The sequence below is a fragment of the Cynoglossus semilaevis genome, chromosome 20 (genome assembly GCF_000523025.1).
Source record: "Cynoglossus semilaevis isolate Cse_v1.0 chromosome 20, Cse_v1.0, whole genome shotgun sequence".
In the NCBI taxonomy this organism is placed as follows: domain Eukaryota; kingdom Metazoa; phylum Chordata; class Actinopteri; order Pleuronectiformes; family Cynoglossidae; genus Cynoglossus; species Cynoglossus semilaevis.
Window position 1 is genome coordinate 11,515,849 of NC_024326.1, and position 14,559 is coordinate 11,530,407.

At 38.4% G+C, this 14,559-nt stretch overlaps 2 protein-coding genes across 6 annotated transcripts; both read left to right on the forward strand.

Annotated features, from left to right (window-relative positions):
* The first annotated feature begins 26 nt into the window (after positions 1-26).
* On the forward strand, positions 27-5,356 carry LOC103396574 (LIM/homeobox protein Lhx8-like). 3 transcript variants are annotated; one of them, XM_008334711.3, is made up of 8 exons: positions 27-85; positions 1,910-2,068; positions 2,500-2,621; positions 2,972-3,192; positions 3,939-4,042; positions 4,161-4,256; positions 4,546-4,723; positions 4,850-5,356. In XM_008334711.3, exons 1-8 carry the CDS (start codon positions 56-58, stop codon positions 4,918-4,920), a joined length of 981 nt encoding a protein of 326 aa, XP_008332933.1. In that variant the 5' UTR covers positions 27-55; the 3' UTR covers positions 4,921-5,356. The 3 variants fall into 3 exon arrangements, with proteins under 3 accessions (XP_008332933.1, XP_016897750.1, XP_008332932.1); XM_017042261.2 differs by lacking the exon at positions 27-85 and adding an exon at positions 457-1,030 and having other exon boundaries at positions 4,558-4,723; XM_008334710.3 differs by lacking the exon at positions 27-85 and adding an exon at positions 472-1,030.
* A 440-nt stretch (positions 5,357-5,796) lies between these two features.
* On the forward strand, positions 5,797-13,914 carry klhl20 (kelch-like family member 20). 3 transcript variants are annotated; one of them, XM_008334715.3, is made up of 15 exons: positions 5,797-5,945; positions 6,685-6,748; positions 7,152-7,409; positions 7,527-7,635; positions 7,787-7,993; positions 8,459-8,617; positions 8,805-8,899; positions 8,991-9,106; positions 9,299-9,482; positions 9,572-9,715; positions 10,012-10,145; positions 10,269-10,477; positions 10,578-10,684; positions 11,458-11,538; positions 11,642-13,914. In XM_008334715.3, coding segments are annotated over exons 2-15 (1,812 nt in total). In that variant the 5' UTR covers positions 5,797-5,945; positions 6,685-6,740; the 3' UTR covers positions 11,643-13,914. The 3 variants fall into 3 exon arrangements, with proteins under 3 accessions (XP_008332937.1, XP_024921935.1, XP_008332936.1); XM_025066167.1 differs by having other exon boundaries at positions 7,152-7,192; positions 7,242-7,409; positions 11,458-13,914; XM_008334714.3 differs by having other exon boundaries at positions 5,798-5,945; positions 11,458-13,914.
* The last annotated feature ends 645 nt before the right edge of the window (positions 13,915-14,559 follow it).

The window sequence follows — 14,559 nt, forward strand, 5'->3', positions numbered from 1 at the left end:
CCCCCCCCCCCCCCCCCCCGGCAGCAGCAGCGGCAGCAGCAGCAGCCAGCTGCAGATGTTTGACTTCAGTGTCTCCAGCAGCATTGTGAGTTCAAATTAATTGTGCGATACAAAAGTACTACAAATGCTTTCTTAAAATATAACTTCAACTTTAACTTCCAAGAAACTGTCCATGAGAAAAATGTAATTGAAAGATAGTTTTATAGACAGTTGTTCTTGTTTTTTAATTTAACATTCATTCTTTTTTCAAAAATGTTTAGGTTAATTTAATATTTTCATAAAAAACATGAATAAATTATTCCATTTAAGGGGACTTTTTAATCACCCAAAATGAATTACATACTACAATTACAATTACAATTAAATACATCTGTGACGGAATCATAATATTTTATGCACTTTTTTAAAAGTAATTTGACATTAATGTTTTCTTTACATCGTTTTGTAATATTTTTTAGGAATAAGTTATTAAGTTTGTACTGTAAGTGACTCCGTCTTATTTTTCTCCACTTTGACCATATATATTTAAATGTATATTGAATTTAATACAAACTCGTTAGAACGCTGTTAAACGAAAACAAATACCTAAAACCGCAAATTTGCCTCAATAAATCCAAACAACTTTTATCGATAAGTACATATATTTTGGAAGATGACACAACAATTCGCAGTCGTTTAAAACTGTGTACATTTGAATCGCCGTCATGTGAGTGGATTTGACGCCAATCAGTGACAACGTGCTGCAGCCGTGAGTGTGTGAACGCGGGCCGGGAGACTAAGTTTAACGTTTATGAAAAAGTGGACTTTTTTTTTTTTTTTTTTTTTTTGTACGTCGGAGCGTACAGTAGACCGTGACCTTGAGTCATTTGAACCCACGCAGTTTGAAGAAGTCACGAGGTTGTAACTTTGATTCGGTCAGAGCTGCGTTGTCATGGGTAAAGTTGAGGCTGACAGCATGTCGGAGGAGGAGAAGGTGCCCACGAAGGCTGTGTTCACCCAGTTACCACCTGAAAACACGTTTGCCGACACAGTAGGTGTTTTACTACAAGTCCGCCATTTTTTCCTTCTACCTGTATATTCCTGTGTACTGGCCCTATCCGCTACATTCTGGAATATTTAGAAAACTTAGCTCTGATAGCCCCGGGGTTAGAAGCGGAGGTGGGCATTCACCTGCTGTCAGGTAAAAAAAAAACAAACAGAAATAACTTTGTGTAGATTAAAAAATTACTGTCAATATGCATTTTTTAAATTACGAATTAATTCATTTAAAAAAATAGCCTTTTAGTAGTAGTTCCACCTCATACGGGGTAATTCATATAATCTCTGAGACGTATAACGTCATATGCATAGTTCATTTTTTATTTTTTATTTTTTTGTAGAAAAGTATACCTTTTAAGAAATATTTTAAATACATGGATCGAGTGCAACGTGTCTCACATTTTAAACCAGATGACTTTGTTTTGTTTTTATTTGCTTTTTGGGACTGAAGTTAGTCCCATGGTAGTTAATCTGTTAAAGAAAAGAAAAATTGTGAGAAGGACTAAATGGCAATATTTACATTTTAAATAAGAAAATAGTCACGCCTTTAAATTATTCTGACAGAATAACACCATATCTACAAGGTGACCAGGTTAACAATGTGATTAGTACAGATGTGACTCAGGAAACAACAGCTTCATTTCTGTAAAAAAAAAAAAAAAAAAGTCACCGTTTGAAAAAACTTAAAAACAAAACTTGGCTTAACCTTTTCATATCCGTCTTTACTTCCTTAAAAACAAAACTTGGTTTAACCTTTTCATATCCGTCTTTACTTCCAGGTTACAAGAAAAAGACACCCTACACCAATCAAATAAATATTTTTGAATACAGTTGTGACATCACAGTGTTGCTTCTCATGTGACACACACAGGGCTCTTCTGGGCCTGATGATATGTTTGACGATGACTCCTACTCCCTGTCCTCACTCTCCTCGTCATCATCGTCCTCCATCCACGCTTTGTCCTCCATGCAAGGGAGAACTCGGTGTACTGCCTGTGGCCTGGAAATACTGGACCGGTACCTGCTCAAGGTAAGAGAGAGAGGAACAGACCTCACCCTGAACATCATGCAACATTCTGTTACTTACCTGAATTTGGAGAACATTGTCCTTGAAATTAGTAAACTTACTTTAATTGTATCTTATCTCAATTGTATAATACAGAGCATTTTTTTCTTGTGGAATGAACTAAAAGGGTAAAGTCAGGATTTGGTTCTAAAAGTATTTTAGCTACTTAAATAAAATAAATAATCTCTGTAAAAACACCAACCAATCATTCATACTTGAGGCATATCACACAATCACAAACACAAGATGGTGAGTGAACCAGAAAATTAATGGAGCACGTATGACCCTTTAGTAGTAATAATTAACTGAATTATTACGTTTGGTTTATTAGTTCTAAATTTAATAAACTGTGCACTGTGTTAATTTACATACAAATTTACATTTGTCTTTTCCAGGTCAATAACATGTGTTGGCATGTGCGCTGCCTTTCCTGCAGTGTGTGTAAAACATCACTGGGGCGACACGTTAGCTGCTACATCAAAGACAAACAGGTTTTCTGCAAACTGGACTACTTCAGGTGCGTCAAGTTTACAAACTTCAGTAGCTGTATGATGGCTATAACAATAATAATATCACCCTGTATATCTTGTTAGTGGAAAAACATTAGTTGAACAGAACCAGTTCACCTGCCCATTTGCTTCATCCTGGGTATTACTCTTTGCAACAAAGAGCATTAGTAGTGAGCAGAGAGGCTACGGGTGATCACTACACTACATCCTTTTCCTGTCCATTAATAATGACAGATTTGATGATTTTTACTGTCAGGACATTTCAACATAGTCTTCTTATAACAAGTTATACTATGCTTCAGTTTAACTCTATTTCTGTCTCCACCTGCATTCAAATCTCATCTGATATTTTCCTCAGGAGGTACGGGACCCGCTGTGCTCGCTGCGGCCGTAACATTCACTCCAACGACTGGGTTCGCCGGGCACGAGGAAGTACTTTTCATCTGGCCTGTTTCTCCTGCACCTCTTGCAAGCGTCAACTGTCTACAGGAGAGGAATGTGGATTTTTGGAGAACAGGGTCTTCTGCCGGCCACACTATGACATTGTCGTGGAGAATATAAAACGTGCTAAGGAAAATGGTGAGCACAGGGATGGGAAGAAAACAGTCTGAGGTGCAACATGCATTCACATTGCCATGTGTACACAGTACAAGTCTGTTAACTTGTAACCTTTATCATTTCTGTGTATTTACTGCAATAAACTCTATAAGTGTGTACTCTTTTGTTAACAACTGTGCTACCACTGTCATGTCCAAGTCAAAATGCATGAAAGGCTAACACTTTATTTGATGGCTATTTTTAAAAAAAAATAAATTAGTTTTTAATTCTTTAGAACTTTTTTAATAAATTAGTTTTTAATTCTTTAGAACTATTGTCACGTGAGACCAAACAGAATTAATTATGCCTGTTTGCTCTACATTGCTGCATGTATTTTAGTAAATTAATTTTTGGATCAAAGTATTTGTATGTGTATGAAGAATGAAGAAAGCAAAGTAGCTACATTATGCTCGTATGTCAGTGAGACATTGGCGCAAAAGAAATGCCTGAAATAGTTACAAACTTAGACTAGTTTGAATATTCTTGCCAATGTCTTTCCTTGTTTAGGTTCACAGTAAAAATAAAACACACATGTTCAAAGGATGTTTTAATTGATGAATGTCAAATATAAAAGTTATTATTTCAGTATTTCTGGTCAAAATTGCTCTCCACATGAATTGATTGTGAACAAACATTTTTATTTCCACTGTAAGATTTTATAAAACTACCAACAGTCTTTCAGTCTGGTCCATGCTGGGTGGTTACTAAATGTGTACCTTGTCTTACAGATCACCCAAAAACAGACATTGAAGTGGCAGATAAGGATGACTCCAGTGCCACATCAAGACCTGCTAAGAGAGCCAGGACCAGCTTCACTGTTGACCAGTTACAGGTTGGTGATCTGAATTCATGTGTAGCAGGACTGTATGGAGTTACCTGACATAGCTGTCAGGAAATACTGTATGGACAATGTGTTTTAAACCCAGTATCTGCCATTTCTTTTTATGTAGGTAATGCAAGCACAGTTTGTTAAAGATAACAACCCAGATGCTCAGACTCTTCAGAAACTTGCAGAGAGGACAGGGTTGAGCCGCAGAGTTATTCAGGTGAGGCAAATCTGTCTCCACTTAGCTTTAACATTTTTAGAACTTTCTGTTTCTTGGAGTTTCCTTCTTATTCCTTAGAATTTGTAGAGTGCAAACTTTCAGGTGTTAATCATTCAATTTAGCCTGCAACACTCCATCTACTATAATAAAGGCAATGAGTGCATTCTTCCTTATTGAACATAGGGGGAAAGAAGCACTGGCAAAAATGGTAAACCAGAAAGTACAGATGACTACCTGGAGTTCTGCAAAGAATCCAAATTTAAAATCTTTATCTTAATCTTAATTTTAGGTTTGGTTTCAGAACTGCCGCGCTCGTCAAAAGAAACACATCGTTCCAAATCCTGTTTCAACTGTTATGAGCGCTCTCACTCCTGGTCAACTGACGCCACCTCTGATGGAGGAGCTTAAATACACAACCTTTATCTCACCAGACACTCAGCTCCTCACTACACTGACATATATGGATGGTGAGAAACACATTCAAAAAGTCAAAGTCCATTTGTAGTGAATGTTATTTACATGAGCCATGTAAGAGTGTGTGAATCTTTTTGATATCTTTTTTTTCATTTATCCACTGGTTCCTCTTTTTTCAGGTCTTGACACTCTTCTGCCTCAGCCACTCATGCCTCATCCCCTCACACAGCTGCCAGTGAGTCACACCTGAGTGTGAGCCCAGCTCCTGCCTTTCTGAGAAACATGAAGAAAGTCATTGAAATCAAACTCCACAGATTGGGGTTCAGAACGTTGACTGTCGAGCACACACAAAAAAAAGACTATTTAATTTTCCTTGCATTATATTGAGGCACTGGATTAGTTTCAGTCAATTAAAAAGGTATTTATATTTGAGCAAGATGAAAAAAAACACAATTATTATATGTGAGTTTAAATTTATGTACATTTTTATGTATATGTTGAATATTTAATTTATTTGAGAAATAAGGTGTGGCATTTCACTGAAAAAGATGCCAAAAGACTTTTTTTATTTATGTTTTTTATTTTTCCATTGTAACTGATATATCAGTTGTCACTAACAAATATGGTTAAACTAGTAAGAAAGTAAAACATTTGGTTAAACTTTGTATTAAAACCATTGGAGATGGTACAAGGATAAAAATGTCATTTCTGTCTTACTGATGAGATCAGCATGTACAATATATATTAAAACATAAAAAATGGACTGACCAGTATATTTACTGATTTCATTTTTCATGCTAACAATGCATTGCTTTTATCTTTGATAAAAAACTCAATTTTCAATACCGATTGGAGAAAATACAATACAATATTAAAAATGTTTTTTTTTTTTTAATTTGACATGCGGTTATTTAAAGGTCGAAACTCTGAAAGGATTTTCTACCGGAAGTTACGTTTTGTACACATTTTGGAGTATTTCGTAAAAAATGTTTATTAGTATTTGGGAATGTTTCTGTTTTTTACTAAGGGGCTATAACATTTAGTTCGTTATAAAGGGTACATACATATCTTAATTGTACCATGAAAAAACATGAGCATAACAATTTGAAATACAGTGTCTGGTGCTCTTGTTTTTAAGTGGCCGGATGTGACGTCATGCGTTTGGCATGCGCGTTTTATCGAGGAAGAACCGACGCAGTGTTAGCCACAGTAAACATTTCTGTAAACATTGGCGAATAGGACGACTTGTCTTCGTCGTAAAGATGGAGTTGTAAGGTAAAACATTGCATTCATGTTCATATTAGACTGTTTTAAGTTATAAACCACAGTAGACCGTGTGCTGTTGATAAAACAACGCGAGCACTTAGTTCGTGTTAGCATTACAGTTTGTAGACTTGGACGAACTGTAAATTGAGCTCACGTATTCCCTGTCCATTTCAGCCAAAGAAACGCCAACCCTGTTTCAGTTTTTCCATGTTGGTATTACGTATGTGAAAAGAATGTTTCACTAAGACCATTATATTAGTTTGAAATCGCATGTGAACTTAAGGGCGAGAACATCACAGCTAGCCAATACACTGTCCCGGTGTGTCCCGACATCCTTAAGGGAACATAACCTCATTCTGCACAAAAAAGTTTGATTAGTTTATATTAATGCAATTTACCCTATTTTTTTCTTTTTGATTTAACAAGGTTTCTTCTATACAGTCCCACCCCTCACTGTATGTGACAGTCACTGATAAGCCAGAGTTTGCAGACAGTGCACGGCAGAAATGTAATCATCTAAATAAAGTTACCAAATGGATGTTGCAACAGTTCAATTAAATGACATGGACATAGACTTTATACAGTTTTGTAAAATAACTCTAAAACAAACATTAAGCTGACTAGTTTAAAAACAAAATTACAGTCTTAAGTAATAAAACCAGACGCAAGAATACAAAACAGGTTGTGTGGCGTTCAATGTCAATGTCAATGGCGACAGCAATTAAAATCGAATTTGTTTTGCTTTAAGGTCAACTTGTGGGTGTGGCACCGAACATTGTTCTTCAGTGATTGTAATCCAAGCCAATGCGCAGGTAAGCTGTAAAAAATATTTAATTTTTTTTAAATTAACAGTCTCTGCTCAATTAGTTGTCATAGAGTACTGCCAAACAGGTGACAGATATAAACTGTGTTACAAGTGTGTTTAAATACTCTTTGTTCACAGAAGCCCCAGCAAGACTAATTATCAACTCATAAGGCCTTATTTTAAATATGCATAACTGTCATGTGATGTGCTGATGGCAACTTCCTGAAAAATGTCTATAACATTTGTCCTAACACTCCCTAAAATATGTAAACTGTAAAATTGAGCCAATAATGTCATTTCTTTTTTGAAAACAAGACATTTTTCACATTTCCTTACATGGTGCTAAGCTTTTTGTAATGTGAAGAATGTGCAAAGCACTCCAAAGTACTTCTATGTCTGATCATATAAAGGGCCACCAGCGCACGCCAAGACACCACAGGAATGGACATCACCAGCCGCTGTACCCTGGGGGACCCCAATAAACTCCCTGAAGGGGTCCCCCAGCCCGCCCGTATGCCCTATGTCTCGGACAAACACCCGCGGCAGACCCTGGAGGTGATCAACCTGCTGAGAAAACACCGGGAGCTTTGCGATGTTGTGCTGGTCGTCGGGTCCAAGAAGATTTATGCTCATCGGGTGATCCTGTCTGCATGCAGCCCCTACTTCAGGTGCCTAGACACAGACAGAAACAGAAGAAAACGAAGTAACTGTGCAGGTGGAACAGGTTTGAAGTTGGCCGCCATAATGAAATCTCATGCTGTGAGTGTTTATTGTCACGTCTGCAGGGCGATGTTTACTGGAGAGCTAGCAGAGAGCAGGCAGACGGAGGTGGTGATTCGTGACATTGATGAGCGAGCCATGGAACTTCTCATTGACTTTGCCTACACCTCACAGGTAATAATGCTGCCATGTAAGATATGTTTCATATTATGTCTATGTTATATGAAAAAAACAAAACAATGAAAGCTACATGTATTGACGTTACTCGTGGCTTGGTGGTTAACTCCATTTAAAGACTACAGTGTTCTCTCATCCCTGGTCTCAGGTGACTGTTGAGGAAGGAAACGTGCAGACACTTTTACCTGCGGCCTGCCTCCTCCAGCTGGCAGAGATCCAGGAGGCCTGCTGTGAGTTTCTGAAGAGGCAGCTGGATCCTTCAAATTGTCTGGGCATCAGGGCATTTGCTGACACGCACTCCTGTCGTGAACTTCTGCGAATCGCTGATAAGTTTACTCAGCACAATTTTCAGGAGGTGAGTACATAGTACATTTTAAATTAAATATTACTTAATTGTTGTCAAACCTTTTCACAACATATTAAATCATCAGAAAATATTTGTACACCTTTACACATGAAAACATTAATAAGAAAAAACAAAAACATACAACTAGGTAAACTCTTCTAATCCTGGTGGGAGTTCGATTCTGTTTTGGACCACTAGAGGGAGCCCAAAGAGCACCATTGCTACATATAACACATTTTGAGAACTTCTGGCTTAGACGGTGAAATTGTAGTTTAAATGCAGGTTTACAAATGTAAGACAAATATTGTTGTTACTGACTGCACCTTATGTTGACGATGTATGAGCTACCATCGCTTTGTTATTTTGTTACTTTGAAGTACCAGCACCTGTATGTTTTCATTTTTATGGCTGTAAATAAATACTATTTTGGTATTATTTGGTATTTACTTTGCCATCCATGCTGCTCTGTGCCAGGTCATGGAAAGTGAGGAGTTCATGCTGTTACCAGCAAACCAGCTGATTGACATCATCTCCAGCGACGAGCTCAACGTACGGAGCGAAGAGCAGGTCTTTAACGCAGTGATGGCCTGGGTCAAATACAGCATCCAGGAACGTAGGCCGCAGCTTCCACAGGTTAGAAAATCACATCCAAAAGTCCGGACTAACTTTTCATATCTGTTATTCAAAGACTGAACCTGAGGGTAGTGCTGTGAACAAAAAAACACTTTCTGTAACTGTGTTAAAAGGAAAACTGAGGACAATGTTGTTACTCAAATTGAAGTATATAGCAGAAAAATAAAGTGAATATTGTGCTGTGCAGGTCCTACAGCACGTTCGTCTGCCGCTGCTCAGTCCCAAATTCCTGGTTGGCACCGTGGGCTCGGATCCCCTCATCAAGAGTGATGAAGAGTGCAGGTGAACTTAATACAGAGAAAGCCTGTAGCTGTGATTCATCAGTGACTTAAAGAGAAAAGTGCTCACTGACTGATCTTTTGTGTTGTTTCAGAGACCTGGTTGATGAAGCTAAGAATTACCTCCTGCTGCCACAGGAGAGGCCGCTAATGCAGGGTCCAAGGACACGGCCCAGGAAACCCATCCGCTGTGGAGAGGTGCTTTTTGCAGGTCAGTATCTTCAGGTTCTAGGAAAAAAACCCAAAATAAATTAGATTTGGTCAAAAGTAGTTAACGATTTAATTATTTTTCCTTAATAATTATTCCTTAAAACCATTAGCCTGATGTTTTATGTGGATTCTACCATTTTAAAAGTGATGTAATACTGTATTTTGTCCTCTCCTCTCTCCACTTACCCTGTAGTTGGAGGTTGGTGCAGTGGAGATGCCATTTCCAGCGTGGAGCGTTACGATCCTCAGACCAACGAATGGCGAATGGTGGCATCTATGAGCAAGCGGCGATGCGGAGTTGGTGTTAGTGTTCTAGATGACTTGCTGTACGCGGTGGGAGGCCACGACGGCTCATCATATCTGAACTCTGTGGAGAGGTGTGGCCTCTTTCCTCATGTTTGTGTTCTCTGGTTTTTACGTTGATTTCACATCTACAAGGTTGAAATGATCTCTGTATCCTGTGCAGATATGACCCAAAGACCAACCAGTGGAGCAGTGATGTAGCTCCCACAAGCACCTGTCGTACCAGTGTGGGCGTGGCTGTCCTCGGTGGTTATCTGTACGCTGTGGGAGGTCAGGACGGTGTTTCCTGCCTCAACATTGTTGAAAGGTATGACATGTCTTTTATATAGATTTTCTAGTTGATTATAACATCGGTGTCTTTTCTCGTTGACATTGACAGAGAGGAGTTTTAAATAAAAATAGAAATTAATAAAGTTAGCGCCCAGCCAGCCGAACAGAAAGCGAGCAGAGCTTTTACACTAATGGCACATTTTGCTCTGCTGGTTTCAGGTCATCTTCCCCACCCCAGACTTTTACTAGTTTTTAAATACGTTTCAGTGACTGTGCCACATCTGTAATTATGACTTCATGTTTATTGATGATGTCACTTCAAACTGCCTGCAGATATGATCCTAAAGAGAACAAATGGACTCGTGTGGCCTCCATGAGCACCAGACGACTGGGCGTAGCCGTGGCTGTGTTAGGTGGGTTTCTCTACGCTGTTGGTGGTTCAGACGGGACGTCACCTTTGAATACAGGTATGTTTTATAATTAATTTTGTTTTTCTTTCTTTAAATACTACTATCTTTTTCTGCTCTGAAGTTTACTTTGTGGATTTGATGATTTTGTGACTGAATGATTTTATTTTTTTTCCCCACCAGTGGAACGCTACAACCCGCAGGAGAACCGATGGCACACAGTGTCTCCGATGGGGACCAGAAGGAAACATCTGGGCTGTGCCGTCTACCAGGACATGATCTATTCTGTTGGAGGAAGAGACGACACTACAGAACTGAGCAGTGCAGAAAGATACAATCCCAGAACCAACCAGTGGTCTCCTGTGGTGGCCATGACCTCTAGACGCAGTGGGGTAGAGAGCTAGGACACACACACGTCACAGTATTATTCAGTCATACTTAAAAACCATGTGTTAATTAGTGCATGAAGCTATAACGTTGTTGTTCCGGTAGGTGGGCTTGGCTGTGGTCAATGGTCAGCTGATGGCTGTGGGAGGCTTTGATGGGACGACATATCTAAAAACTATAGAAGTTTACGACCCTGACGCCAACACGTGGAGGTACTGTATATACTTGGACTACAAGTTTTTATATGCTGCACTGTTATACTAGTCATAAATAAGTCAATAAATCTGTCTAATATGAGTAATTGTTTTTGTCATTACGAATTCCTAGATATGCTAACTCAGCCAGAGTTTCTATTATGATTCAGAAACATTAGTGTAAAAGTGGAAAGCTTTTAGTGAAACTTGTCAGTTTAATAACATAAGACTGAACGCCTTGATTAAAACACTAATAATGGTTTTCAATGGTTGTGGGAATCTCTGTGTTCCTCCAGATTGGATTATCTGATTGGGAACTATGAAGCCAGTGATTCTGAGAAAATTATCATAAAATGATTATGAAACAATTATACCATATATAATTCAATATAAATTCAAATAGGTATATTACAAATTCACTAATGAAGTACCAAATTATTTTACTGCGTTAATTTCTATTATGCAATTTAAGCAACATATCCCTCTTGACAAACACAATTATGTCACTTTAATTTCTGAACGACTCGAATTGAAATTGTTCGCAAATAACTTATAGTTATGGGAAGAAACTGAAGAAAATCTCATGCAGAACAGACTTGTTCCACTGAGTCTGATGTCAATATATTTCAACAGTTAACAATTAAAAATGCGCAAGAGATGATTGTGATTCGTTAGAAAAACAATTATGTTTAGGTTTCCAAACCACTCTGGACAAATGTTTGTCTTCCTGAGGCCCAGTGACTTCTCTCTGCCTCACCTCCTCCTCCTCCTCTCTCTCCCTCTGTCTCCAGATTGTACGGAGGAATGAACTACCGACGGCTAGGTGGAGGTGTGGGTGTGATTAAAATGACTCACTGTGAATCTCACATATGGTAATGCCACCTCCACAGACCCGGCCCCCACTCATGTACTCCCAGGCTCACTTCTCATCACACTGCAGTGAATGCCTCTTTTCACTCACTCTTGTGCCTCCAGAAGAGACGTTGCCCAATCATGCAGGGATGAGGAAAGGTGTGTGTGTACGGAGGACAAACTTCTGAAGCGTAGCTCGGCTCCACCTGCTCATCCATTATCGCTCCGGGCTGAGTGCCTATGGTCAACTCTTCCCAACTGTGGTCAGCATGAAACCTGCTGAGTACCATCAAAGAGAGGATACTCCTTCTCCAGTTACTCCTTGAAGTTTTCATCCTTCAGCTGCGGACATGTGAATGGGTTGACACTAAACTTGGACGTTGGTGAAGATACTTTACTTACCAGAAGAGTTTTTTTTTTTATTTTTATTTTATTTTTCCATCTGTAAGAGCCTCCATCACATATTTCCACATCTCTAGTGACTTGTATACGTGTCGGGTCTGATTTTGTGGAACGTAGAAAACTAGTTGCTCATTCTGTCTTTGCTGGTCCTTAGAGAGTCATCTTCACTGTGGATCTGTAGTATCATTTGGATACGACACACAGGTAGTCTTTTTCTTCTTTACTTTCTTTTTTTGAACTGCATTTAAATGGGACCGCTGCATTGTTAAGAATCCTGGGTATTTCTAGGCAAGTTGTCACATCATGGAGCTGTGTAGCTGCCCAAAAAAATGTAGTGTGGACACTGTCAACCCTCAAGTTCATTTTAAAAATGTGAAATGAGAAACAGTCCATCAGAGTTTGTTTACAACTGTTGCCATGGTAACTAAAATTTCAACCATTTGGCTTAAACCAAATATTTATTAAACCCAGAAATGTAAATGTTCAGTGTTCCTTTTTACAGTGGAGTGTGAGCGGGGGGGGGGGGCTTATCGGTGGTGTGTAATGTAGCAGAGCTCACCTATCTAATGAGTTACATTCATTTATATTAAGGGTCACAGATACTTCAGTAGAAGCTGTCAGAGGTCAAGTGTTAAAGCTAATTTTAACCTCCCTTTTCACTTTCTCCACTTCTGCTTTCATTAAGCACTCAGATACAGAATGAGAAATTAGCCCCCTCTGTTGGTGAAACCGTTAAACTGCAGGTTAAATGTTATCAATAATATTTCCTGCATTCTTCCCAACAGTCCTTCAGGGTACGTCTGCACTCGGACCAGTGTAACACAGATATTTTGAGAAGCTGGTTTTATTTTGTTTTTGTTTTTTTTATATCATCTTTCATTATTTATTGCACTGTGATTGGAAAACATTTTAGAATTTTTTCTTAGTTGTTATTCTTATGGGTGTTAAACTTGCGAGTGTGTGGGGTAAACGACGAAGATCAAAATGTAGATGGGACATTTTTCACCTCACTTTGATATGAAGTAGGTTTGTTTCAAAATGTGACTTCACGTGCGCTACAGCGATGCACTTTGGATGTGTGTAGAACAAATGGACACAAGTGAGAGACGTCTTGCAGTGAGTTCTGATCATACAATTGAACGAAGGAGAACGTCCTCACGGGACTGGTGTTGGTGCTCATTGACAGAACAGTTTGACTTCAGTTGATGCAGTTCCCATGGTGTCCACAACACAGGATCACTGCATGGCTGCTGATGCATCCATGATGCTTCATGTCTGACCTCTGTGTATTATTTAGAAATTTCTATCTGATAAATGTCTGTTGACCAACTACAGACATTTACACTAGTCATCAGAATTTTTGCTCTCCTTTTTTTCTGCCATGGAATTAGATGAAAAAGGAAACATGATAAAATACTTTTTTTTTTGGGTGGCACTGGCTTCAAGTATTGCATAAATGGTTTTATTCTCAACCTGTAGATTTGTGTGTGAGATGGTCCTGTAGAAAGTTTTATTTTTATAAAATGTTGACTTTCGTGGGCCTGAAAAAACAATGTGACTGAATGTTTCAAGTTTTCAAGTCAAGATTTTCATTAGCTGCATGTTTTTTTCCCTCTACATTGGTCTGTCATCATCTTCAACACCACATCAGTTTTCTTTAAAACTCCAGCATGGTATTATTTAAATAGACACTGATTGGTTCCCAGTGACCAGCGCAGCGTGACTGTTTTGGCTCCAAAACTTTAGTTTCATTCAGGCCACTTACTGTAGTTCTGCATTTTGACTGTTATGAATAGGACTCCACCAGCCTCCAGACTGTAGCCCTGCTCTGTGTTAGTCTCTGTGTTGGCTCTCTACTCTGAGGCCAGCTGTATGGTTATGGTCTGTGGTGTATGATCTGATGACGTGAGCAGTGACCATCTCTCAGCTGTGATCACAACATGTGCTCTGGACCATATACCCTATGACCACCATTAAACTTTTTCCCTGGAAAACAACATCTTCTTTGATTTAAAAAGTCTGGTAAAAATATAGAATTCACAGTAGTTGAATCATGTGACTCTGTGACAGTGATTACATTTTAAAAGTTAATTTTAAAAATGTGGCTCTTATGGTAAAACTGTGTCCTTTATGTATGACAATAGAAAAGAGAACTTTACAGCAATGGAATTTTGAAACCAGTCAGTTAATGTGATCAGAAAAAGCACTGTAGAAAAGCTGCATGTCCTTTCCATCACTGCCCACATATTTTACATTTGGCATAGTTGTTACACATTATATGCAATAGAGGGCAGTGGTGAGTTGATATTCCGCTTGAAAAAAAAAATTAAATTCAGAGATGGATAAAATTACAATGCAAGTGCAATCAAAAATGAAATGCCTTTTAGTTATGTAACAAATTTAGAGTTCTAGGATTAATGACTATGATTAAATCTGTTCATTGTGGAAGTATTCTGAGGTTTTTTTCAATGACTTTGTAAGGTTTGTGGTAGGTTTCAGCTTACTTTTTGCCTAAATCAAAAAACAAAAACTCCTAACTAAAAAAACAGAAGCAAAAAAACTGAAATTAATTTATATCGTTATTTAATATTTTTAAAATCGCTTTTGTTCTGTCGAAAATATCTATTTTCTTCATGTTC